The sequence below is a fragment of the Pteropus vampyrus genome, unplaced genomic scaffold (genome assembly GCF_000151845.1).
Source record: "Pteropus vampyrus isolate Shadow unplaced genomic scaffold, Pvam_2.0 Scaffold465, whole genome shotgun sequence".
Classification (NCBI taxonomy): domain Eukaryota; kingdom Metazoa; phylum Chordata; class Mammalia; order Chiroptera; family Pteropodidae; genus Pteropus; species Pteropus vampyrus.
The window spans coordinates 816,912-840,925 of record NW_011889246.1 but is presented as its reverse complement, the minus strand read 5'-3'; the positions used below and the strand labels follow the sequence as shown (position 1 = coordinate 840,925).

The following is a 24,014-nucleotide window of genomic DNA, read 5'->3' as shown; positions in this document are numbered from 1 at the left end:
AAAGGTTGGAGACCGCTACCTTAGAGCATATACATATGTAAAGATTCCTTTTGAGAAGGCAAACCTGCTATCTCCATAGCTCATTTAAAGCCGTGATGTTGCTGCTTATGCCCCTGATTGTCCAATTCGCTGGAACTCCCTTGTTGGCAGAACCGGATATTCTTGACGCATTAGACCAAAAGAATCTCAGCTGCGTAAGAAGCCTATCCTAGCATGAATCAGGGGTCCTCCATTCAGTAGTTTGCTTTAGCTTCTTTTCTGTCATTTCCCCTTATCCCTTCCCTCCTTCCTTCTCTGTGGGCGGGTGGGCCAGTGCAGTTGCAGTGGGAAGTGTATTTGTAATGATTATCTTTATGTAGCTCAATTTGTGTCACTTGTGTTGCGTCTGTATTTTGGTTCTGTTCACAGACTGTCTCCTCTGTTGGTCAGGATTTCTGAGCATGGTTCCTAGTCTGATGTTGTTTGTCAGCTGTGTTTGCATGTCAGGGATGGTAGGTTACATGGCCCTCGTCCTTCATGTGCCTGCATCACATGTGGTGTGAATCCCCAGGTATGCTCTGGGGGAAAGGATACCACACGTTCAGAATCTTAAAGGAAAAATGCACCAGAACAAACACAGTAAGAAGCTGGGCAGAGTAAAGCATGTCATCCTAAGCCGTCTCAAGGGGGAATGTTTGCATTTCACAGCCTGAAAAATAACGCTGACTATAGGAGTAAACCATCTTTCACATCCTGAGTCAAAGACACTACTAACCATATGCTGCGTAATTTTAACCAGAACAAAAAATGAGCTGAAGGGAACCTTAGTTCATAGAAATACACTGCTTTCAGTTTTGAGCATACCAACTCAAAGAGCCATAAAAGTTTAAAAATATGTTGGACATCTGATTCTTGGAAAGATATTTTCTAAGATCTTTTTTTGAGTAATGAATTTCCTGCCCTCATTCACAGGTCTCTTAAGCCTTAGAAATAGCTGCTCCGTGGTAGCGAGATAAAGACCCATGGAACTTGGCTCTGTGACCTTTCCCCCCAAGAGCCCACAAAACAACTTTATTTCTGTAGACTACAGTTGAGCACTTAAAAATTGGAGGCACACCTCAAGTGAATTTTTGGAAAATTCAGAAACAGCAACTCACTGTCTTATCTGTCGTAATTGGGAGTGGTGGACATTTGTCAGAAAAGTCCCCATGGTAGCATGCTCTGCTCTGATGTTTCACCTGGTAGGCTGAACCAGAAAATTAACTTTCTAGGAGAGGCTGTGGTTCATCCTACAGTGAGGATGAACCAATCCTTACCAGCATTGGTTCATCCTCACTGTATTTAGAGAAACCTGTTGGTTTAGCTTAGGAGGAAGAGGCCTTATAGGTTAGACTGGAGTGGGAAAGCGTGGGTATCATGTCCCTGTCTTCCCTCTAGCCCCCTTTCAGGAGTACCGCACCCTCATGGCTAACCCCATGTGAAGAGAAGAATGACACCTGTTTATGTGCATATGAGTGGCTCTTCCGTGTCTTGATCTCATGAAACACCCAAACCAACCACCTGGTATTGGCCCAGGCATTGACTTCACAATGAATGGACTTGGGTCCCAGGGTCCATTTTCCTCGTCTGCACAGCTGTGCGTGGACTGCTGGTTTCTCAACTTTTTGGCCACAGCCAGCTGTTAAAAAAAGTTTCATGATGCTATCTTTATGTTTAAATTTTCTATTTTCTATTTTGTTTTCTTAAAAATATCTGTCGTGGTACAATAAATTGAGTTTATAATACACATATGGTTGCAGCCCACAGTTTGAAAAATGATAGACAGTGTCACGGTCCTCGCTGGCTCTCCTGCTTCCTCCTTGTGGACTGTGACCAAGGTTCCTGCAACTCCATCTCCTCCGGATTAGAATGGAGCCATAAACCCCTTCTTCACAAGATTGTTAACGTGACATGAGAAAATGTCAGTGAGCATCCATGGTTTTAACGTAATTTCTATTCAGATAAGATTCATTATCTCATTTTGTGTGAAACAGTCGAGTTTTGTTATTTAGCCAATCTCTTTTAATTTGTCAGGACTGGCAGGGAGAAAGAGAGAAAAGTAGTATAATCTCCCCAGCTATTAGAAGGCCCTAAGCTTCCAGTCAAAGAATTCTTGATCTTGGCGGGGAGCTTCTTGGGTTTTGGGGTAGGAGGACCTTGCTCTAAATCAAGGCTTCTTAATCTTAGCACAACTGACATTTTGGACTAGATAGTTCTCTGTCATGGGGGCTGCCCTGTGTATTATAGGATGTTTAGCATCCCAGGTCTTTACTATGAAATGACAGTATCAATCCTTGCCCCAGTTTTGATAATCAAAAATGTCTTCAGACATTGCCAAATGTCTCATGGAGGCAAAGCCACTCTGATTGAGAACCACTGGTCTAAAGCGGCAACTGATTCACAAAGGGCAATTGTTTCATCTCATCTAATAGTGCCTGACAACGGGTTACAGCATGTAGTGGGGTAGCTAGAAAGGTGGTTAGCAACATTGAGAGGCTGCCCTCTGCCAGCTTGTCTCTCCCAAGGCTCCAAAGAAGGTAACCTTGGGAGAGGTGAACACAGACTCTCTAAGAGGGAAGAAAAAGAAAGAATTGCAAACTAAAGTAGTAGTAGCAAGTAAATCTAAGGAAACAGATTAGTAAGTAAGGACAAACCTGTTTTACCACTAGTACACAGAGAGCCATGCCAGCAGCTGTCCGCATTCTGCTCTGAAAAGGACACTTTCAAGGTTGATTGCAAGTGGAAAAACATCTACCTTGCAGGCCTTTTCCCTCATCACTGCCTTTCTTCTGGCTCTGGCTGAAGAGCCCTTGAAAACCACATAAAATGGCCCCCTCCCATGATGGGCTTTACATGCAGAGAGGACATGGGTTTTAATACATTGTCGGTAAGAACTCATTGTTTGCTTGAAAACACCACAGCATTTATTTGAAGTCCAGAGGTGGAAGGTGTGATATCAGGAATGCAATGGTCTGACAGCTCTGATGCTCATTTTTAAATATAATTTGGGCCAAAAACATAGTTTCTGTGAATTGAGAGCATTTTGTGATTAACAGACCTCTAGAGAGGCATATTTAAAAAGGTAGAGAATAAAGATTTAGCTACATATCATGTCTCTGAATTCTAAAATTGATCAGTAGCTGTGATTCTATCCCATTCCCTGTAATGCTAAAACTCCTTCCGTTCAGGGTGACCAGTGTTGGGGCTTTATTCCCCATTCTCCCTTGGTTGCTTTTTGGTAATATTCTGGCTACAAAATAAACATCTCTGTTTTGTTTCCATCACAGAAGAGTTTAGAGGGGAGGTGAGGTATAATCTCTTGGGCCCCGGAGACCCTTCAGGAAGCTAACCAGTTTCTATTCAGGAGAATGCTGCGTACAGAATTTGGTGCCTCCATCCTCTTTGGTCCACCTAGATGCGGAATCGAAGCAGCGTAGAAGCAGAACCCAGCCTCACTGACGTCAGGGCCCATAATCGTAGTGTGTGAGAGTAGCCTGCGGGACGAGAGGACTGTGTAAGGACACGAGGCCCAAACATAGGAAAGGTGCCAGAGCACCGCCCCGTCTCAGTGCTGCCCCAGCGGCCGGTGCCTCTTACTCTTCCTCCTCCCGCCGTCCTGGAGGCTGCCCCGGGTACATGCACGTCATCACCTGGTACTGTCAGGCACTGTCGTGGAGCCCACAGGCAGATTTTCAGATTGGACATCAAAAGGAACCATTGTGGAGTGTCAGTGGTGTATGGCGGTTAGCGAAGTGGTTCTTCAGGATAAGATAAAAGGGGCCAGATGGGATGGGAGCTTCCGGAAAGGCAGTTTGACACGTGCCATATTCAGTATGCAGTCGTTCGTCACAATTTCTTTGCAGGGACAGGGGTCTGGCTTGTTGGCCTCTTGACATGGTCAGGCTCAGGTTACAATCAGAGGTCAAATGCTGATGAATCTGAACTTTAGGATGAAAGTTATAAATAGTGTGACTTAATAATCATTTTTTAAAAAGCCAAGACAGCACTTGTGAGGGGCCCAGCTGTCCCTTTAACACAGCATTGTAATACCTTTCCTAGAGTTTGAAAGCTCGCTGGGTTATGGATTGAAAAAATGGAATATTTTTCTTTAGTTGCTTTTGTCTTTATCTGTCTTTTAAAACCATGTGCCTTTAATGATGTGGGAAAGAACAGAGCTCTTATATAATTCTTTAGTTATATTTGTGTATTCTTTGTTTTATTCGGTTTATGAAACAATGTTTTAGAACATCTTCAGAATCAGGAAGATACCTCTAGGTGTTTCTTTCTTGGAGCTTGCTCTGTTATTCAGTTCAGCGCCCCCAGAACTATTCCTTGGAACCCTTGCAACAAGTCACGTCTCCCCTGCTATATTGTGGTGAAGGGATTTTTCAAAAGCTGATCTAAAACGACAAAATAAAAAACTCTCATCTTTCAGATCAGTATTCCTCTCTTGTTCCTCTCGTTTCCATAGGCCAGGGATTGTTCATTTACCTTGAATTGCTACAGCATGTTGGGGCTGGTTAGATATTTGTTAAATAATGAAGATAAAGAAGAAAACGAGCCACTGATGGCAATATCTGCCTGATTTTTCTTAAAAGACTCTTTCAAAGAAACAATTGTAATTCATTCATAATACTTAGAATTTGTAAATAAAAGGAAAAGAGCATTTAATATGTGGTTCAGCCAGACTTTATTAGAAAAGCTCCTGGTTGCTTATTGTTCTTTGCTGTTTGCTTCTGCCACTGTACCACTGTACTCAGCAGCAGGTCCTGTTGGATAGAGGCTTTAAGGGGCCTTATCTACTCTGACTGTATCTGTTCCCCCATCCTTCCCTCCTCCCCCACCGTCCTGTACAGATGTTCTTGAGATGGAGAGATATACACATTTTTCTGGGGTTATAAATCACTTTGCCCCGATGCTCTTCTTTGTGTATAGCCGCAAATGCAGCTACATCTCATGTTCATTGTGTCTTAACGGTCTCAAGGGTGAAATCAACACGTGGTGTTTTATTGGTACTTCTGGCTTTTTTATACTTCCCGTCAGTAGTTTACATATTTCTGTATTAGATTTCTGCACGAAAATCCATGCCGAGAAAGCATACAGTTGTCAGTGAACACTGCCATTCTCTTTCACAGGTGCACACCGGACCATATTCCCGTGCGACGTGTGTTTTACATGCCCTGAAACAGAGGTCTCATTTTTCCAAAGTACTCAAATGTCTTCCCAGATGGTTCTTTTCCCTCCAGTGCCTTTTCCTGTCCACCTTTCTCAGCCGTCTAGTTTCACGCACTCCAGGATTTGAGAGTTCAGTTTGTCAGGCCTTGGAGCTGTGGAGCCCGCAAACTGCACATAGGATAAGCTCTTCCTGCAGTGTTTGCCAGCAGCTGGAGGGTGGTCCCTGAGCCTGCCCTGCAGGGAGAGGACAGCACTCTGGAGATCCCACATGTTCCCTGGTAGTTCGTGCCTCTTACATTGGAATGTTTGTGCTGGTGCCTGATAGCAAAGAGAAAGCAATTAGACTGGATTCAAATTGTTTAAAAAATGAAAAGACACCTATTCGTGTGCAAATGATGGTATTTTGTGTGTATGTCAGGGTATGAAATTTTAAGGGGTCAACTGAACTTACAAGGTGGCACTATAAATGAATTTGAAGCTACTTGGTCTGCATGTTGCTTTGCTGCAGCCTTGAAACACTTGGAACTATGTGCCATAGACCAGCTGGTCCCGCCCATCTTGGGTAGAAGCAGACGCCCAGGCCTAGCACAAGAATTCTGTGGGCACTGGAGGACCAGCCAGCCAGCGAGCAGTGGCCGAGTCAGCTCAGCTGCCAGGACACCAGGTAGTGTCCTTAGGAGTGGACTATGTAAAATAGTACCCTTTCGCTCAAACAGTTTTTCCCAGCCTGACTCGTGAGTTGATTTTAGTAACCTTTATGGGAAATAATTCATCCACTTTGTACAGTTCACTCATTTAAAGTGTACAGTTCAAGGATTTTTAGTATATTCACAGTTGTACCATCACCACAGTCAGTTGTAGAATATTTGCATCATCCCCAGAAGAAACCTTGTATTAGCTCTCACTCCCATCTCTCCCCTGCCCCAGCCTAGGCACCCACGCTAATCTTCTTGCCTCAGTAGATTTGCCTGTTCTGGACTTTCATGTAAATGGAATTGTGACTGGCTGCTTTTCACTTAGCATATTGTGTTCAGGAATCATCCATGTTTCAGCATGTACCAGTACTTCTTTTTTTTTTTAAATCACCAAATATTTTCAATTGTATTAAGTACACAGCATCTGCTTGTTCATTCACCAGTTGATGGATGTTTGGGTTGTTTCTACTTTTTGGCTATTATGTATAATGCTGGTATGAACACATGGGTGTACATGTTTTTGTGTAGATGTATGTTTTCACTTCTGTTGGGCCCGTATCTCTCGGAGTGGAATTGCTGGGTCATACGATAACTATTTAACCTTTTGAGGAACTGCCAGATTGCTTTTACAGAGTTAGTGTACCATTTTTCCATTCTCCCCAGGAATGTCTGAGGGTTCCAGTTTTTCTTCATCCTCGCTAACACTTGTTACTGTCTTTTATTTTAGCCATCCTATTGGGTGTGAAGGACTATCTCATGATTTTGATTTTCTTTTCCCTAATAACATCATCTTGAACATTTTTTTATTGTCCATTTGTACATCTTTGGAGAAATGCGTAGTCAGATGTTTTGCTCATTTTTAGATTGATTTATTTATCTTTATTATTGAGGTATAGTCATTTATATATTTCAGATACAAGTCCTTTATCAAGTATATAACTTGGAAAAGCATTCTTTTCACTTTCTTGATGGTGTCCTTTGAAGCACAAAAGTTTTAATTTTGATAAAATCCAGTTTATCTTATTTTTTTCTTTTTTTGCTTGTGCTTTTGGTATCATCTAGGAAGCCATTGCCTAATTCAAGCTCTGGAACATTTACATCTATGTCTTCTCCAAGTGTTTTATAGTTTTAGTTCTTAAATTGAAGTCTTGGGTTTATTTTTAAAAGTCCATTTCTCTAACTCCCGTAGGGAAGGAAATTGGGAGAAATAGCCATTAAGAAGAGAGAAGAAGAGAGGGTACGATTTTTCATGGAACACATGGCATGGCTAGAAACTGGGCTTAGGACACTCTGCCCAGTAACATGTGTCTTTTCCTCCTTCAGGTCTCAATTCACATGGCCCCTTCTTAGGGAGTCTTCTGACCACATCTCCGGCCCATCCCCACTTCCCTCGTTGCACCGTTATGTCCGACTATATCATTTATCACCAACATAGCAGTCTGCACTTGCTGGCTTACTGAATTTTCCTTAGACTTTCTACTTAACTATAAGCTCCAAGTAGGCTTGTCTGGTTTATTCACCACTTTCACCTCAATACCTAGTACCTTTTTTTTTTTTTTTTTTGGAGAATGACTTTTCCTTGATCTCAGGTGTTCTGTAATAGCAGGCACTGGTGTCTGACACGGCAGGGTGATTGGAATAACTAAGGCCGTGGTGACACCGCCTCAGGAGAGAGCGAGCCCTTTTGCCAGACTTGGCGAGGCCCTCCACAGTTGAGTCCACCTCTGAGGAGAGTGAGAGAAGGCACTGGTGTCCCTTCTGAGATTATCAGCGGAGGTAACCCATGGTCACTTTTCTGCCAACAATAAAAATCCTTTTTTAAGCAAAAAGTCCTTTTTCAGCAAAGGCCGTGTGTCACCTGTTAACAAAACGAAGAACAAATGTGGAGTGCATTATTTCCTAGTTACAGAATCACATATTGGTGTATTGCCATTTGGAGCATAGTTTTGATAGGGAAGGGTATCAAACTGTGCTGTATTTCAAGGCAGACGCAGCATGGGTTCCCGAGTTTTCCTTTTTGGAGCCAACTGCATGTAATAGAATTAATGTCACTAAATAAAATTATACCTCCATTGGAGAAGGAAGAAAGGTTAGAATTTGCCATTTGTGGTGACGTGTCATCACATTTGACCCTCGCTGTCACTCCCCATGCACATGTCAAGTGTGATGATCCTGATAGCAGTTTCAGAAGACCCTGTTTTGCGTGCTGCTGCGGCTCTTATAACCTTTTAACCAGGTTATAACTGGTTAAAACCGGTTATGAACAGTTAACATATAGACAAGAGCTTTAGTTACTGACTGGAACAAGGTTAGTAAGAGCCCCTGAAAAAGAGCCTAGGGCCTCTGATGCCTCATTTGTAGTCTTAACCCCTGGCCTAGGGATTTATTGACCTGGCTTTGTGACAGCAAATAGAGTAACTTTTAATTTCCTGTACTTAAAAAGAAATATGTTAAGATCGCAGTCCTTTGAGTAAGGTGAGAAAGAAAATGAGAAGTGCTAGAATCAAAATACAAATGTTGGGAATCTTCATGTGACAATCACAAAATTGATGATTATTTTTATTTTTTCAGGAGAATGAACAGATAAGACATACGGGTGCATCGAAGATGCCCCTGAACACAATGCTTTCTGGAAGTGCGGCCTGTCTTGGCACTGCCTTCCCACTCCTGGGCTGCCAGGCAGGCTCCCTTACCAGCAGTAAACCCACTTTTAAAGCAAAGTTAAATCTAATTTAAGAACACAAATTGAAAAAGCGGGTTTGTTTATTGCAGTGTTAGACTTATTAACTCACAAAAGCCATGAGCCTTGGTCTTTCTGTTTACAGATATAAAATGGAACTCTAAATGAGCTTTAATGGGCTTCTCAGATCATGTTCCCTGGACAGATTTCTTTCCCCTTCAACAGTAAATTTTGAAATCAAAAGGACTGAAAAGAAAGGGGAGTGCTTCCTGTCATAAATAGGATGGGTGGCATTCTTCAAAGCATTTTACAGCTTCCAACTGTGCATTATAATTTCAGAGTAGCCGAAAAGCATTCTAAGTTTTTTTAAGGAGTACATTCATTCAGAAACATTTATCAAGCACGTGCTAGGCACCAGGCATCGAGATAGGGCCAGGAGATGGTCTAAAGGTGCCCAGGCCCCTGCTTTCACCAAGCTTTCGTTTTAGTGTAAATAAATACATGAACAAGCGAACAAGGAAACGCGAGTGTCCGAGAGCACTGTGAGTTGGAGAGATTGCAAGACACTGTGAAAGAGCGACCGATGGTGTAACGGGGAGGGGCCAATGAACTCTGGGCAGAAGAGGTGAGTTAAGTGGTGCTGACCTGTTAGATCATTCGACTAAATGTGGGTGTGGGAGATGAGGTGCGGCCACAGCGGTGCCATCTAGTGTGACCGAAGACACACTTGTCCCCTTTGTCTGCCGGCCCCTCACAGCCTTCTTCTAAAGGCGGTTAACACAGTTTGGGACTTCCTGAGACATGCTTAAGACTTTCTGGCAGCATCAGAGTGATGGAGTGGATGGAGCTCTAGTATATTAACAGAAGGGAATACCTTGTCGTGAGTTTTTAAGTGAAGGAATGTAGGCTGCACTAAGCTAGTGAATCCAACAGTAGTAAGTGGAGAGATGGTAGCACACAATATATCCATACTGACTGCTGCCGTTGTAAAGATCAGAAGTGAATTTGACCGAATGGCTAGGATTTCACGTTCATCGTGTTATCTATTTGTGCAGAGTTATCTGTTTATAATTTTGAAACATTTAAAAATAAAGCAAAGGAAGCAGCTACCTACAAGAGCCATAGATGCTTTTCAGGCATGGCAGTGAGTATACACCAAACCAGACCCTGGCTCCAGGATCGCGGTGACAGAAGCAACACGGTTGATTCACTCTCTGTGACTTTGACTGTCTCATATACTTTGTCGATGGCACAGTGGCTACCAGAACAAAGTTGGGGGTATTAGCTATTAGAAGTTATTAGGACTAATTTATTGTCTTATGCCTATAGCAGTATCTGCTCAGCCTCTGCGATTCCATTTATCCTGCAGGCACAGTAATGCTTTCGTAAGATGCTAGTTTTCAAACTCCACCTCCAAGGAACCCAGGGCCCACAGAGGAGTTTACTATTTAACAGTGTTTTTACCTGACATGACTATTTCAACTGCTAGAAGAACCCACTGACATTCTTCTCTTTAGTCTGTCTTTGTATACTGGAGTTCCAGCTTAGATTCTTATTAAAAGTTAGAAGAATTATGTTCAAGAAAAGTTTGAAAACCACTTTGGAAAATTATTTTATTAGATAATAAGCAGGCTGTGGGGCGCATTCCCATATAAGAATTTTTATTTCTTAGAAGTAGTTTAACAGAAAACAATCTAAAGTTGAAATTAGAAAAAAATTGAGATAAAATTTTTTATAAAGGAGTATTGGGAATTGTAAAATGTTAATATGGGATTTGAAGTATGTAGTGATTCACAGAGGTGTGTCGTCTTGTCATGGATTGATTGAATCGGAGCGAGCTGACTTAGGAGTTACTCTTCTTAAAGGCTATGTCTCACTGTCAGGGTCACTACCCACACGCGGCACCTTATATCTGCATTTGTGCTGGGCTCGTAGGCCTGGGAGATGCTCTGCCTCAGAAGAAGGAATGCCAGAGCGGGTTTGCATGTGCAGAAAGAATTTAATCCATAGAGAAAGGGATAGGATTTGAAGGCCCCGAATTCAATAACGCTCTTGTGTGTTCCTGCCAGGACAGGGCTGAAACTGGCCAGAACCAGCCATGAGGTTCTGCGACATCATGCTGGTAGATTCGGGATGTTAAAATTTCCTGGCGTACCACTGCCTGTGCCTCTGGAAGCCTAGTGCAAGGCCCCTGCGATAGAGCAAGGGCCAGTGAACTAGAGCTGAGGCAGTCCACCCTATAGCCTGTTTTTGTAAATGAAGTTTTATCTGAAGACTGCATGCTTCATGCTCGTTCACATATTGTCTAGGGCTGCTTTTGTGATATGATGCCAAAGACTGAAAAGCCAAAAGTGTTCACTCTCTGGCCTTTGACAGAAAACATTTGCTGACTCCATTCTAGAGTCTAGTAGGCAATGGGTTCCAGATCCATTAAAATATCTCAGGACGAGAAGAGATTGAGGTAGGGAGTAGGGTCATCCTTTAACAAGTTTCCTCTCCCATTTCCAGGATAGAACAATTAATGCGAGGGAGGCCCAGCATGTTCTGCTTAAGGTCATAGTTATACCACGGAGGTACCTGTCAGGACACAGGACTTGTCCTCTGAATCTGAGACATGGTTTGTGAATACAGAGACCCTAAGGGCAGTTGCCATTTTTCAGGCACTGGTGGAAATCAGAGAAGAGGCTTCATTCATTTTGTACTGTGTATTTCTGAGCCAGAAGTCAGCTCAGCCGAGCCTTTTAGGTAGCGAGAACTTTCTTGAAATGGCAGAGGTGCCGTGCAACTGGGGCTGATGCTGGCGCAAGGCCGAGCCATCTGTCTTTACAAATTCCCAGGCCTCTGGGACCTTCCTTGGTGGCACCCCCTGGTTTCTGTGCTCTGCTGGGAATCTGAGACTCAGTCCAGCCCTCCTGCCCCCCGAGCCTGGCCCTGCCCTGTCGGTGCCTTTTTTCCGCACATACTCTGCCTCACACATGTGCAGGGCCACCCTCAGCCAGCAGCAGTCACCCGACAGCCACCTTGCTCTGTCATTTCACCAGTTAACAAACACTTCTTGGAATTAATACTCCCAAGGTTTTTACAAATTTAGTCAATAATGAATTTCGAAGTAGCCAAAGCCAGAAACATGCTACTCCTGCAAGCACTTACTATATGGGAATCACTATCCTAGCACTTGCCTGGGTGTCCTCGGTGGGTTCCCGTTGCAGCCCAGAGGGGCTGAAGCTCTTCCAACCCCCCATCCTAGGGAGGGGAGCGGGATCAGGGAAGAGTGTTTAGAGCAGCGAGCCGAACTTACAGGCCCAGTGAGTGACAGACCCAGGCCTTTAGTTTGGGATATCCAAACACAGTCGGTCATGAAATCAGTTTAGTAGGTCACCAACCAGCATTAAAAAAAGAAAAGAAAAGAAAATATCAATGCGTTGAGTATAGTGAGAGAAAGTATAAAAAAAAGAAACTTTGGTTTCTGTGTGTGTACACATGTGCATGTTGAATGCGTATGTGTGTTGGCTGCTGCGAATGTGTTTGGAATAAATGAGCCACCAGCCTTAGAGCCAGAGCCCTGTGTTTTTGTGTTCTGCAAAATACCTTTTGGATACCCAGGCCCCCCATGTCTGCTCAGGTCTCCCCAGTGGCTAACACCTGTTACCATAGACACACACTATCCTCCTGGTGGAATCCATACTGTGGATTGGAGGCCCACCATCCAGGAGCAGTTATATGGTTCATTGGAGGGTTTTTATTCTGTCATTAAATGTGGGTCTGACATGAATTGGCTTCTGCATACCTACGCTTTATTCTTCCCATCCCCAATTCTAAGACCCTCCCATCTGTACCCAGCCCCAAAGAACCGGTCATATTCTTGGGCACTCTTGGGAGAGCACTGATGTCTGTGCACTCATCACTTTCTGTTTGTGGAGGCTTCAGAAACCTGCAGACTTCTAGAATCCATCTGCAGTGATGTGACCCAGCACCGCTCTGTTAAAACCCACGTATGCACTGAGGGCAGCACCCACATCATTTTTCTGCTCAGTGTCCTTCGAGCAGAACGCTTTGTTAAAACAGAATTCCAAAGTGATTTTTATTAGACCAAAGTAGTTAGAAGTGCACACCTGTACCTGCACATTGTATATCACAATTTCATTGTGACTTTGTGGGAAGAATTGGGGACCTAAATTCCCTTTGTTCTTCTTCTTACCTTATTTGTGCCAGACACTGTGCTAATCATTCACACATGGTATGGAATCCTCAGCACTGCTGTGTGCGGTGGGGACACGTGTCCTGGCCCTGACTGGCAGGGAGTGGGGCTGGGTCCAGCTGCTGTTTGCCCTGAAGACTCAGTGAAGAAAAGCTGGGCGCGTGCTCAGGAAGCAAGCAGGCTCTGCCCCTCACCACAGCTCTGCTCTTCCCACTCCTGCACGGCCTGCTTCTGATTTTCTCCAGCTTTTTTACTCTCTTTCTGCCCTCCTGCCTCCATCTGCCCCTCGTCTCTCCCTGCCTCCTTCCCCTTTCTTGTCCTTGCCCCTTATTTCTTGTCTGCCCAACCTGACCGTGTTGGTGGTGTTCAGCTAACATGTTTGCTGACTCCAGGCTTCCAGTGATTTCTAGCATGAGTTTAGAGTGACTTCGTGAATTTGAGCCATTGAAAAGTCATTAAATCTTTTCATCTCTATTGAGACACAGTTGAAGTATAAGAAAATATGAATATTTCAAGTGTGACTGATAAGTCACGGGCTGTGTGTGCACGCACGAGGCGACGGAACTGGACGAACAGAGAGCCAAGGAGCCGCAGATGGAGTGAAGGCTTGTTGTGGATGTGCGCGGTGTTTTGGTTTTTTTGTTTTTTTTTTTTTTTTTAAATCTCACTGGAAGTTAAAAGACAAGGTGACCACTACCCCCATTAATTAACCTGTTGGAAAATAAAGAAGAGCAAAATTTGCCGAACAGGCAGCTCTCTTTTGAGAGATCTGCTTCTGAATCTTTTGGCTCGTGCTCCCCCGGCACGGAGAACTCCACTTTCCTCCACTGCCAGCGGAGAAAGGAGCTTGATACAAGGTTGTGACAGATGGTCAAGAATTTTTTTAAGTTTCTCAGTGACCTGGAGAAAGGGGCTGTTCCATTAGTGCCCACTGTGGAAATACTGCTGAAGAAAATTGAGGCAAATGTCACTTTGCTGCTGCTTTTCAGGAAGACCCCGGTTCCATATGATGGCAAGTGGTTAAGGAGATTTCAAAGGTGATAAAAACAATTTAGGGGATAAAAAAAAATAGGGATTCTCTTTGTTTCTCAGAGAACTGCTAAGAGACGTGAAAATGCTGCGCTGGAGCAAGAAATATCTGTTGGGCCCTCAGCCTCACACAGCATCTCTGATGTCTTTTAAACATCCTGTCATTAAAATATTGAAATGAGTTGAGCTCTTTTGCAATGAAAAGGGTTGTTGTTTTTTTCTGCTCATCGTGGAGTGGGGAGAGGGAGGTTGGTCTGTACTTCCTGGATGCCATGTCAGCCTTCAGGGGTCAGAAGACTAGATCTCTTATTAATCGTGACAATAAACTATTTTTAACAGTAAGAGAAATGGAAATGCTGACTTCATATCGATTGTGAAAGAGCCTCTTTCACTAGGCTGTCTCTGGGCCTTCTTCCAGTCACGGTGGGACCGCCCTGCCTCCTGCCCACCCCTCTGGGGGCCTTATCCTACTAGGAAATATGCTTTGTTATTTCTGTATGCGTGAATAAGATGAAGGAAAGCACAGGAAGGAAAAATGACCAGCTAAACCCTCCATTCTCAAAGTCAAATCTGAAAAATAAACTTGCCCCCAAATTTTAGAGTGACAAACAGCAGTCATTGTCAGAGGCATGGTGTGCTCAGGTCACATAAATCTAAGTCGTTCAAACATTCCGAAGCTGACAGTTTTTCCATACGTGACCACACTAAAAGTTGGTGCAAAGACTGTTCGCAGTGTGCAGTTGTGAAGAGTGAGACTCTGCTCCGAGGGCCCAGAGCAGGTGGCAGAGCAGCATCTCTGGTCTCCTGACTGTCTCTCCTGTGTGGCGGCCCTCGGGGCTCACAAACAAGAGACACCTGTGGGGCATGGCTGGGGGCTGGTGGTGTCTGAGGCATTTAGATGACCGTGACTTGGGAGAAAACAAAAGGGGTAGGTAGAGGCACCCAAGGGAGCCATTTGGGTTTCTGCACTGCATGGCCTTTGGCACTAGGACCACAGCGCGGGAGTGGGGATCCGATTTTTCCAATGTCTTCCTCAGATTGGTTGGTATGAGGAGCTGGCTTCTCTGAGCTCTTCACTTGTTCTTTCTGCTCATAATGTTTCAGGGGCCGCCCTTTCCCTTTTATGGTCTGCCGTTAATTTCTATTGATTGTATAGGAAAGAACATTTTATTGAAGATGGAAAGACTTTCGAGATCCGACCAGTCTGAGTGGCTTCTTCCCTTTTGTTGATGTGATGGTCTGAGGCTATTAGCTCATTTCCGTGCACCTCTGAAATTCCTTCAGGGATGTAAAAATTGATTGGGTACTCTGTCCTTACAAGTGCAAAGGGCCTGGCTGCCCACAAGCAGAGGGCAGGGCCACCAGAGTCCCCAAATCAACACCTGTCTGGGAGCTCACTCCAGCCTTGGGGAAGGATTCTTTCCAAAAGATTTGTTTCTTTCCTTCATTCCTAATTGTTGGCATATAAATCCATTTAGAGCAGATTACAGGAGAGATCTGGCCTGGTCACTGAGTAATGATATAATTTATAGGGGCCCCAACCAAAATGATGAAATTGCTTATATTTTACTGTTGCCACAAATGGAGTCCTTTAAAAGGTCTCCCTCTTTCAAAGGCAGTAAAAATAAAGAGTGATGGAAAGAGGCTATTTCAAACACACATAATCACTTCCATGTATGGCTGGTGTTGAACTGACAATGGAATATAAAATGGTAGGCTGCTAAAATGGGCGTAACTGAGAGGGCTTTGACGCAAGTAGAAAATGGCCTGAAACTGCATTCTGAAAACCAAATTCAGGTAGAATTTCCATGTAAAGAATGTGTCTCAAGTGTCAAGAGATGCTGGGAGCTCTGCCTCTATCATCAGAGGCAAGCAGTGCTGGGATCAGACTTCCATTTTGTCTACAGGGGTATTTGTGTGTATGTGTAGGGCGGGTGTTCCTGGCAAATAACTGCTGGTACACCTTCAGTAAAGTGTATCTTCACTGAACAGCACCCAGATTTAGCTGGCCTATTTTTAGTATGTTGTACAAACCTGCAGCAGGAGCTCCTTGCATCAAGGCGGTCTTCCTTCCCCCTCTGGCAGACACCCCAAAATGCCTCAGAAGGCACACTTTGCGTCTTCTCAGGAATGTGAAAAGCAGTGTTTTTCTGCTTTACTTTGTTTATTGTTAAAATGGACAGCATCGAACCATACTGGTTATTTCAGGAAATTAAGTAGTTAACGGTTGGAAACCTTCACTGACAGCAAACTGTAGGGCACAGCACCAGCTGCCTTAGGATGCGCATTTAATTTCCCAGTTACATTTTGTGTTTACCTTTATCTTTCAAATTTGGGTTGAAAAACACCAGAACAGCTAGCTGAAATATGCACTTTTCTCCCCTAAAGTTGACTAACAATCCTCCTGTTATAAAGGAACTTTGTAAAAGAAAACTGAAACGAAACTTAAAAATTAAAAGTGTCAACATTGTTAATATACTTTAGAGAATACAGTAGTCCCCCCTTATCTGTGGTTTCAGTTACTCACTGTCAACTGTAGTCTGAAAACATTAAATGGAAAATTCCAGAAATAAACAATTCTTAAGTTTTATATTGCGTGCTGTTATGAGTAGCATGATGAAATCTCACTCCATCCCACTCTGTCCCGCCCAGGACATGACTCACCCCTTTGTCCGGTGCCTCCATGTTGTGTATGCTCCCCTCCCTTTAGTCACTAAGTAGCCGCCTCGGCGATCAGATCGACTGTCACAGTATCTCACAGTGCTTGTGTCCAGGTCATCCTCCTTTTACTTAATGATGGCCCAGAAGTACACAAGAGTAGTGATACTGAGAATTCGGATATGCCAAAGAGAAGCCATAAAGTACTTACTTTAAGTGCAAAGGTGAACGTTCTTGACCTAATAAGGAAAGGCAAAATAAACCCAGGTTGCTAAGGTCTGTGGCAAGAAGGAACCTTCTGTGAAATTGCGAAGGAGAAAGTTTTGCTTGCAGGGAATTGGAACGTATCCCCTGAGGATGAGGGGACCACTGTAACTTTTTCTAACACAGAAGCACTCGCTCATTAAACTCATTTGGCTAAGAAAACCTACGAGTCTGTTGCTCACTGGATTTTCTCTCATTTCTTAAGGTTCGCCATCGGTGGTGTGAACTCATTGTTAAGCACAAATACACAAAAGCGTACAAAAATGTGGAGAGATTCCTTCAGGAGGATCAAGTAAGTTTCACTTTTCAGCTGACGGGGTTCTCTAAATGTTGTCCCCTGACTATCCCGTATACTTAACGCAGGGGCCAAGTCGCAGACCTCTTTTATAACAAATATTTAAACATTTTCCAGAGATTTTCAGGAAGTGGATAGGTGCTTACCTGCCCCACTCTTGATCTGATTTTCCCTCTCTCGGTGTCACTTTAGCACTGAGCCAAGCCCCTTCGAGGTGCCTTTGGTTTGACCTTGCTGTGGCCCACGGCTGTACCAAGCGAAACTCGCCGACAGCACAGCGCCGCCAAACCTCAGATCAAGGTTGTAGCTTGGTGCTGCCGTGTCTGTGTCTTCACTTGGCCCCGATCTAAAGTATGTGAAGAATTGACTGGGAGAGCCCTGGTTGGCTTGAACAGTCTGGTCTGTGTCTGTGCCTGTCCCTGCCGGCCAGGCCCCTGTGGTGAGTGTCTTTCCTGTGAGAACTTTACTCAGTGTTCACCAGGGGAAAGCAGTCATCTTCCAAGGGGGCCTGCGGGAAGCATGTGCACGCGTGGCCGTTCGGGGATGTCCTCCTTGCCACCTCTGCACCTACCCACGCCTGTCCCAGCGTGGCTGTCGATGGCAGTGCATGTGCCATGGGTTCTGTCTGCTGCTGGAAGTCGGCCTGCAGCCCGTCCCCGTTGGCGGGACCACTGTGTGCCGTGAGCGAGCTCGCTGCCGAGCACTGTGGGCTGACAGAATGGAGCCGTGTTTCATTGGGGCGGAGAGTGGGGCGAGGGCAAACAAAAGGACTTTTGAAAGGGCCCAAGTATGGGGGGCTGCCAGCAAGTAAGGGCTCTGTATTCCCACAGAGGAAAATACATGACTTTGTACCAGAAGAAATGTCACATTTGCACAGGAGAGCAGGAGGTGTTTGGAAACATGGGAGGGAGTAAAAGGACAAAATGCAAGAGAAGCTTAAGATTTATTTGGAAAACCAAAATTAACTGCAATATACTTAGAACCATGGTCTTTGCCAAATAAGGGTGACCAGATCGCAGCCTTTTCAGGAAAGAATTTTTGAACTGCAACTAGACCAAGTTTTTGTCTTGCGCTATCTGTGAGATCCTTCTTTTAATTTGCTCTAACAGAATGTAATCCATGGCGTAATTAAGCTTGGAACGAGAGAAGGCAGAACCAAAGGGGTCTTTTGGTCTTCCAGAACATTTTTCCTACAGTTTTAACAACAGCCAGTTATGTAGATGTGAGTCTTTGCAGCGTTGTGTTTGAAACAGAAGGGCCAGTGTTCGCCGTCAGGGCGGGGTGGTTGAGGGAACACGGTCAGGCTGGGCTGGAGCGGCAGGCAGCTCTTCCCAGTGGCGCAGTGATCCTTCCCACCCGTGGCTGCCATGTGGCATGGCGGCCTTCATTTCCCAGCAACACCCAGGGACACACCTTGCTGGGGGAAGATCTGTGTCTTTGTGACACAGGCACAGCCCTTCGGTGCTCCCTTCAGCTGCACAGGCTTCTGTGGTGGTCGTTATCGGACCCCCTCTGTCTCTGTCCAGAGCGATCCTGACATGTTGTCACGGGAGAAATGTTCACTGTATCATCGCTTTGTCACCAGTGAAATCATTAGAGTTCTGTTGACGGAGCTGATAAGAATTCCTTGGAGTTTCAGTGAAAACTAGAAAGAGATGGGGATTGAAAACTTCAGGTTCCTAAAGTACAGCTGTTCAACTGTCTTTTCTCTTCTAGTCTTTGTAATTTCCAGACCAGCAAGTTTGTGTGAAACCAGCACAGACTATGCACGTGTGGATGCATGTTTTCTTGTTCTCACACCCTCTACCCACCCCGCTCCTCCCCGCAGGCCATGGGCGTATATCTCTACGGGGAGCTGATGGTGAGTGAGGATGCCAGGCAGCAGCAGCTTGCCCGAAGCTGCTTTGAGCTGACCAAGGAGCAGATGGATAGATGCTCAGCTCAGGTGGTGGCCGAGATGTTATTTTAAGAGGTAATTCCCTCCTTTTCCTTTCTCCATTGTTTGTTTCTACCAGAGATTTCTCATAGGAGCCAAATCAGTAGTCAAATGGTGAGCCGAGAGCACCTACAGCATCCGTCCTCCGCTCCACCTCGGGTGGCCTGGTGGCTTTGGAGAGCAAGGTGCCGGCTGGCCTCATGAGGCTGAGTCTCTGCAGCACTCATCTGGTGAGTGGCCACCAGAAAGCAGAGGCGGCCCACCCCGGGCAGGACAACGCTCCTCGGCGTTGTTTTGGCCAGTTCGGTTTTACTTGTAGGAACAAAAGTCAGGGGAGGAGAACATCTCGAGTTGGGTTAGAAGGTGACCTGGGAAGCCCCATGGACGTGTTGACCCCTAGTCTTCGAGGTGAAGGCTGACACAGGGGCACATTACCAGGTTACTCCAAACCCTGAGCTACACGCAGACATTTTGTCCTCCTGGGCTCCACGAGAACTTGAGGTTCTTCAGGGTGTCCCCGCCTGCCTTAGGAGGCTGGCAGGAGGTCCTCCCGCCCCAGCGCCACACACGCCTCCACACCACATGTCTCAGGCTGGCTTGCAGTCTACCTTGCGCTGGAGCGGAAGTTCGCCTTGGCGTACATAGCGATGGAGGTCCTAAATTACTTACTTTGCTGCTTCTGTTAATTGCGCTTGTAATCGACCTGCTAGATTTACATCCTAGCAGTTAGGTTTTAAATGTAGGTTTCTGAGTTTTAAAAGTAATTTAGCAATGGTATATAAAGTTTTAATGTAGAACTGTGGAATTACAAGTGTATTTTTTGCTCTAACAATGATCATTTCTGTGTCTTCTCAGCTTTTCTGCAAAGTTTTACATGCTATAATAGGGTATGTCTAATTTTGTAATTTTTTTTTAAGCTGAACATCAAATCTCAAGCTATTTTTCATGTTATGTAGCTTCTCTATGAATACAATTCTATTGGATATTTAATATTTCGTGTTGGCCTTCTTAACCTCTTGTTGGACATTAGTTTGCTTCTAATATTTTACTCTAGAAAATCCATTTTTGTCTAGTATGTTTAAGTATCTTATTTATCTGAAAGAACTTTAGTACTGAGAAGAGAAAAAAAGTTTTTCTAAAGTATGATCCTGTTCTTCCAGAAGAGCCAAGGAACCACATGTGCCAGGAAGAGGAAGTAGTGGCACTAGTGGCAGTGATTGTCCCTCTCGTGGCGAGATAGCCGCGTGCGGACACTCCCCAGACCGCCCCCACCTCCCAGGCCAGCCCCAGGTCCTCATCACAGACGGGCCAGTTTAAAAAAACAGCTGTTACATAGCTACCTTGTTGCCAGCCTCACACAGTAATCAGTATGAATCATATGTCTCTTTAGATGTTTAATTTCATGGAGAGTTTGTGTTTCTTGAAGTCTGTGAAACTACGCTGAGCAGACCAGACAGCTCCGTCCCTGTGTTCCAAGTTGTGGGAACCACAGCGGGCACACAGCTCTCATGACTCGCGAGTTTTTTACCCCAGGCAGAGGACTGGTCCTGGTGACGAGTCCGCTGCTTTCTCCCCTCTCCTCTGAAATTGTTCTTCCTGTCCCTTCCAAGTGAACTGGGGGTCATGTGCATGCCCCCGATCCCCACTCCCACTTTCTCAGTGAAGATGAGTGACTTGTACTTCCAGCAGTTGGGGATCCTTCCCAGCCTGAGAGCCCCACCACCCACACACACCCACACCCCTCAGACCACTTAGAATCTGTGCCCTAAGGGTTGAAGGCAAGGACAGCCGTCTCTTCACTAATTCTGCCACAGTCTAGTCGGTGCATTTTTCAGTGTCACGTCCCAGAACTGCACTGGCATTTGTATGGTTATCTCTGAGTCCTTTGTTTAAAAAGTTATACCTCTGGGATGTAAAATAAATGAACAACAAGAGAATAAAACCCATTCGGTAGCACAGCAGGCCTGGAGCTGGTGTCATCGCCTCGTGTCCGAGGACCCCGGCGCGTGCGGGTGGGCTGTGAGCGTGCAGGCACGGCGGCTCCAGAGTGCTCTGGCTGCTTGGGTTCCTGGCATGCTGATTTGTGACTTAAGATTAAAATCACATTGCCAGGGATTACCACGCAACCACGACCTTGGCTGCTCCTCCAGAAGCCATAGTCACTTTCTCTCTGCAGTTTGGAGAACAGGCGCATCGCGTAGCTCTTGTCTGGAAGCAGAAGAAGCCAGCAACCGTGGAAGACGCTCACCGGCCCTTTCATTAAGCCCAGCCGACGACCTCTCTGACGAGGTGCAGAGCTTAGCTGATTGGTGAACAGTGACTGGTTTCCGCTTTGTTCACAGTGGCTAAGTTCTGCACCTGAAGAGAAGGTGAGATGGGGACAGTTAAGTTGGAGCCGCTGGGGCAGAGGCCACTGCTGAGTGGTCAGCTCAGGGGCCGAGCGCGATTCTGGAGGAGGAGAGACCTGCTCGGCCCCAAGGATGCACTTTCTCCTGTCGCGAATGCAAGGAACATACCAAAAGTCTACGGAACTATAAATCTACTAACTAGATTTCTCTCTGAAAGGTCAAATGTGTTGAAAGCTGCAAAAAAATGAATCTTATAGAAAACTAAAACCAAACGCATCACAAAAGTCAAGTAAAACTATGTCAGCGGTCGATTGCATGTGAGTTGGGCCGGTCGCTTTTAAAGGAGAGCCTTGTTTCCTTCCCCAAGCACCGTGACTCTTTCTTATATTTGCAGCCCAGGTTTCTGTGTCTTCTGCAGCCCCCAGCGGACAACGACGAGCAGCTCCCAGCTGAGGCACTGCTTCTCCGGGCTGTCGATTGGACCCGCCCTCCGGTGCCTACTGAGCTGATATCAGTTCTCATTTTACACACTGGCTCAGTTCAGCAGGAACAGGAGTCGAGCCCTCGAGCAAAAAGCCTTCCTGTTTTTAAGTGCCCAGAGGCTCAGGAGCTGGGACTCCACTCACCGAAAGACAGGCCGCAGCGCCGGCCACCAGACCCCAGCGGCAGCCACGGCGTCCATCTGTATGTGGTCCTGTGTTGTGGATGTTGGTAGAATCGTAAGGCTCCTCAGGAAGGAGGTTCCACCCCTGAAGGCAGAATGCGCATAGCGCCGCACAGCGTGATGCGGGCAGTGCTCGCATCTGTCACAGTGTAGCTGAGACTGTCTGAAAGCAATTGGAGTGAATGCAGGTCTGAAACAGGCTCTCTGTTTTGTGTCTTGTCTTGTGAATGAGGCCTAAGTTACAGCGCTGGCTTTCACAGCCATGTGTGAGCAAGGCGAATGGCTGTGGTTCAGCTATAAACCCCATTTTCAGGGCTGTGAGATGTGGCCTGGGTCTCATCCTGTCCTCTACTCATAGTCCTCTCCCCACAGTGGAGGGCAGAGCCCCACAAAGGTACTCGTTTACAAGAATTCCTCTGTTGTGACCGGGCAATAAATTTTATTGCTGTTTCCTTTGCAGGAAAGATCACAGCGAGATTCTTTCTCATAATCTCCTCGTTGCCCTGATGGGACCAGGATTGCATTGACCCTGGACATCAAAGAAGGGATTACGGGGCTGCTAAAGCCATCAGTCGATAACGTCCGTCCGCATCTTGGTGCTTCTCTTTCCAGAGCTGCTCTCACCAGAGCACGTGTGAAAGGCCCATCCTCGTAAACGGTCTCCACAGGACCGTGGGCCCTTTGTCCCCACCCTGAACATGCCACCTCGACACACTGACCCACAATTCGGTCTCGTCTGTGAGTTAAAGGCAATTCTTTCACACAAATAACTAAAGGTAGCTGAGACATCAGAAAAACCTGCTGAACTTTTTGCATCAGTCCCATCAGCATATGGCTACATTGGATATTTCTGTAATTCCAGAAAGTCACAGAGTTTCTATACACTGAGACCAGTGAACACCATTTGACGTTCTCCTCAGGGTCATTTCAGAAAGATTCTTCAGAATTATTTTGATTGATATGTCCATCATTTAGATTTTCTGCAAAATTTTAGTACCTTTTGATAAAAGTACAAGATCAGATCTAAGGTATATTAATAATAAAATGTACTGGGTTAGTATTTTTGTAAACTTGTTTGCTTCTGAATTTAATGGTTTTTTAAGTGGTTTAAAAGGCAGCCTTGCTATCCCGGAAGGCTGGTATCCCGGAGTGCGAGGGGCGCTCCTGCTCTGCACGGAGGCATAGGCAGCACCAGGGGGAGCGGGGGGTTGTCTATGCCAATGTTGCTTTTCCCACAAATGTTGGAAGTTGAAAAACAAAAAAAGGCAAACAGAAACTGAGCTTCCCGGTACCTGTCCAAAGGGCAGGGAGGTTTAAAATGCCTTGGGAAACCACAGCGGTCGGTGCTGTCACAATGGCATAGGCTGGGCTGCACGAGAATGAACTTGAACCCGTGTTGGCTCCACCTGGCTCTGGGGCCACGTTCACCTGACTGCATCTGGCCTACTCAGAGTGAAGTGTGGCTTTAACACATTCCTTCGTGCAAAGCTTCTGGTCCTCAGAATTATTTAGCGGTGACCGCCATTCTAGAAGGGTTTGCGCTGTGCTGTAATATGTGCTCTGCATGTGATTATGTGCTGTGTTTACCGAGTTGGTAAAACAATCAAAAGTTTCGAATTTGAATAAATATAAAAATGCTACTTTCTGTGAAGAATAAATGATGCCTCCTCTCTCTGGTCGGCGTATGTTTGACCTCCTGTGAGGTAAAGCAGGCCCCGGGGCCAAGGACACCGCCGGCGCCGCCTCTGGGGATGTGGGCACCAGCAGGCCCAGTAGTTTGGTTTGGCCTTGTTTTTCCAGAAAGTCGAAGCCACACTGTTGCCTTTAGAAATCACTGAGGCAAAGCCGAACTGCCACATTTGTGAAATGTTGCACAAAGATGGCTGGTCGTCTCCTGCGGCCTCTGGTTTGAGCACTGGTCATGGTCAGTGGGTGGCTGTCAATCATGGGAGAGCCATCAGGACCCACACCCCAAGTCTGAGCTGGTTCCGTGGTGGTGGGGGGGCTATGCTGTCAGCAGACATGGCACCTCCTGTCAGGGGTTGTCCCCAGCC

At 45.6% G+C, this 24,014-nt stretch overlaps 1 protein-coding gene across 13 annotated transcripts in view; it reads left to right on the top strand.

Annotated features, from left to right (window-relative positions):
- CUNH9orf3 (chromosome unknown C9orf3 homolog) overlaps window positions 1-23,618 on the top strand; it is a 339,317-nt gene extending 315,699 nt beyond the window's left edge. For 2 of the 13 annotated variants that reach the window (XR_002777584.1, XR_002777587.1), the window contains exons 15-18: window positions 16,923-17,009; window positions 17,205-17,451; window positions 18,841-18,984; window positions 22,421-23,618. Coding sequence is in view for 5 of the 13 variants with exons in the window: in XM_023524463.1 (XP_023380231.1) it covers window positions 5,154-5,420 (267 nt within the window). In the remaining 8 variants the exon portion in view is untranslated. The other 11 variants (XR_002777583.1, XR_002777585.1, XM_011382213.2 and 8 more) reach the window with 11 other exon arrangements.
- The last annotated feature ends 396 nt before the right edge of the window (window positions 23,619-24,014 follow it).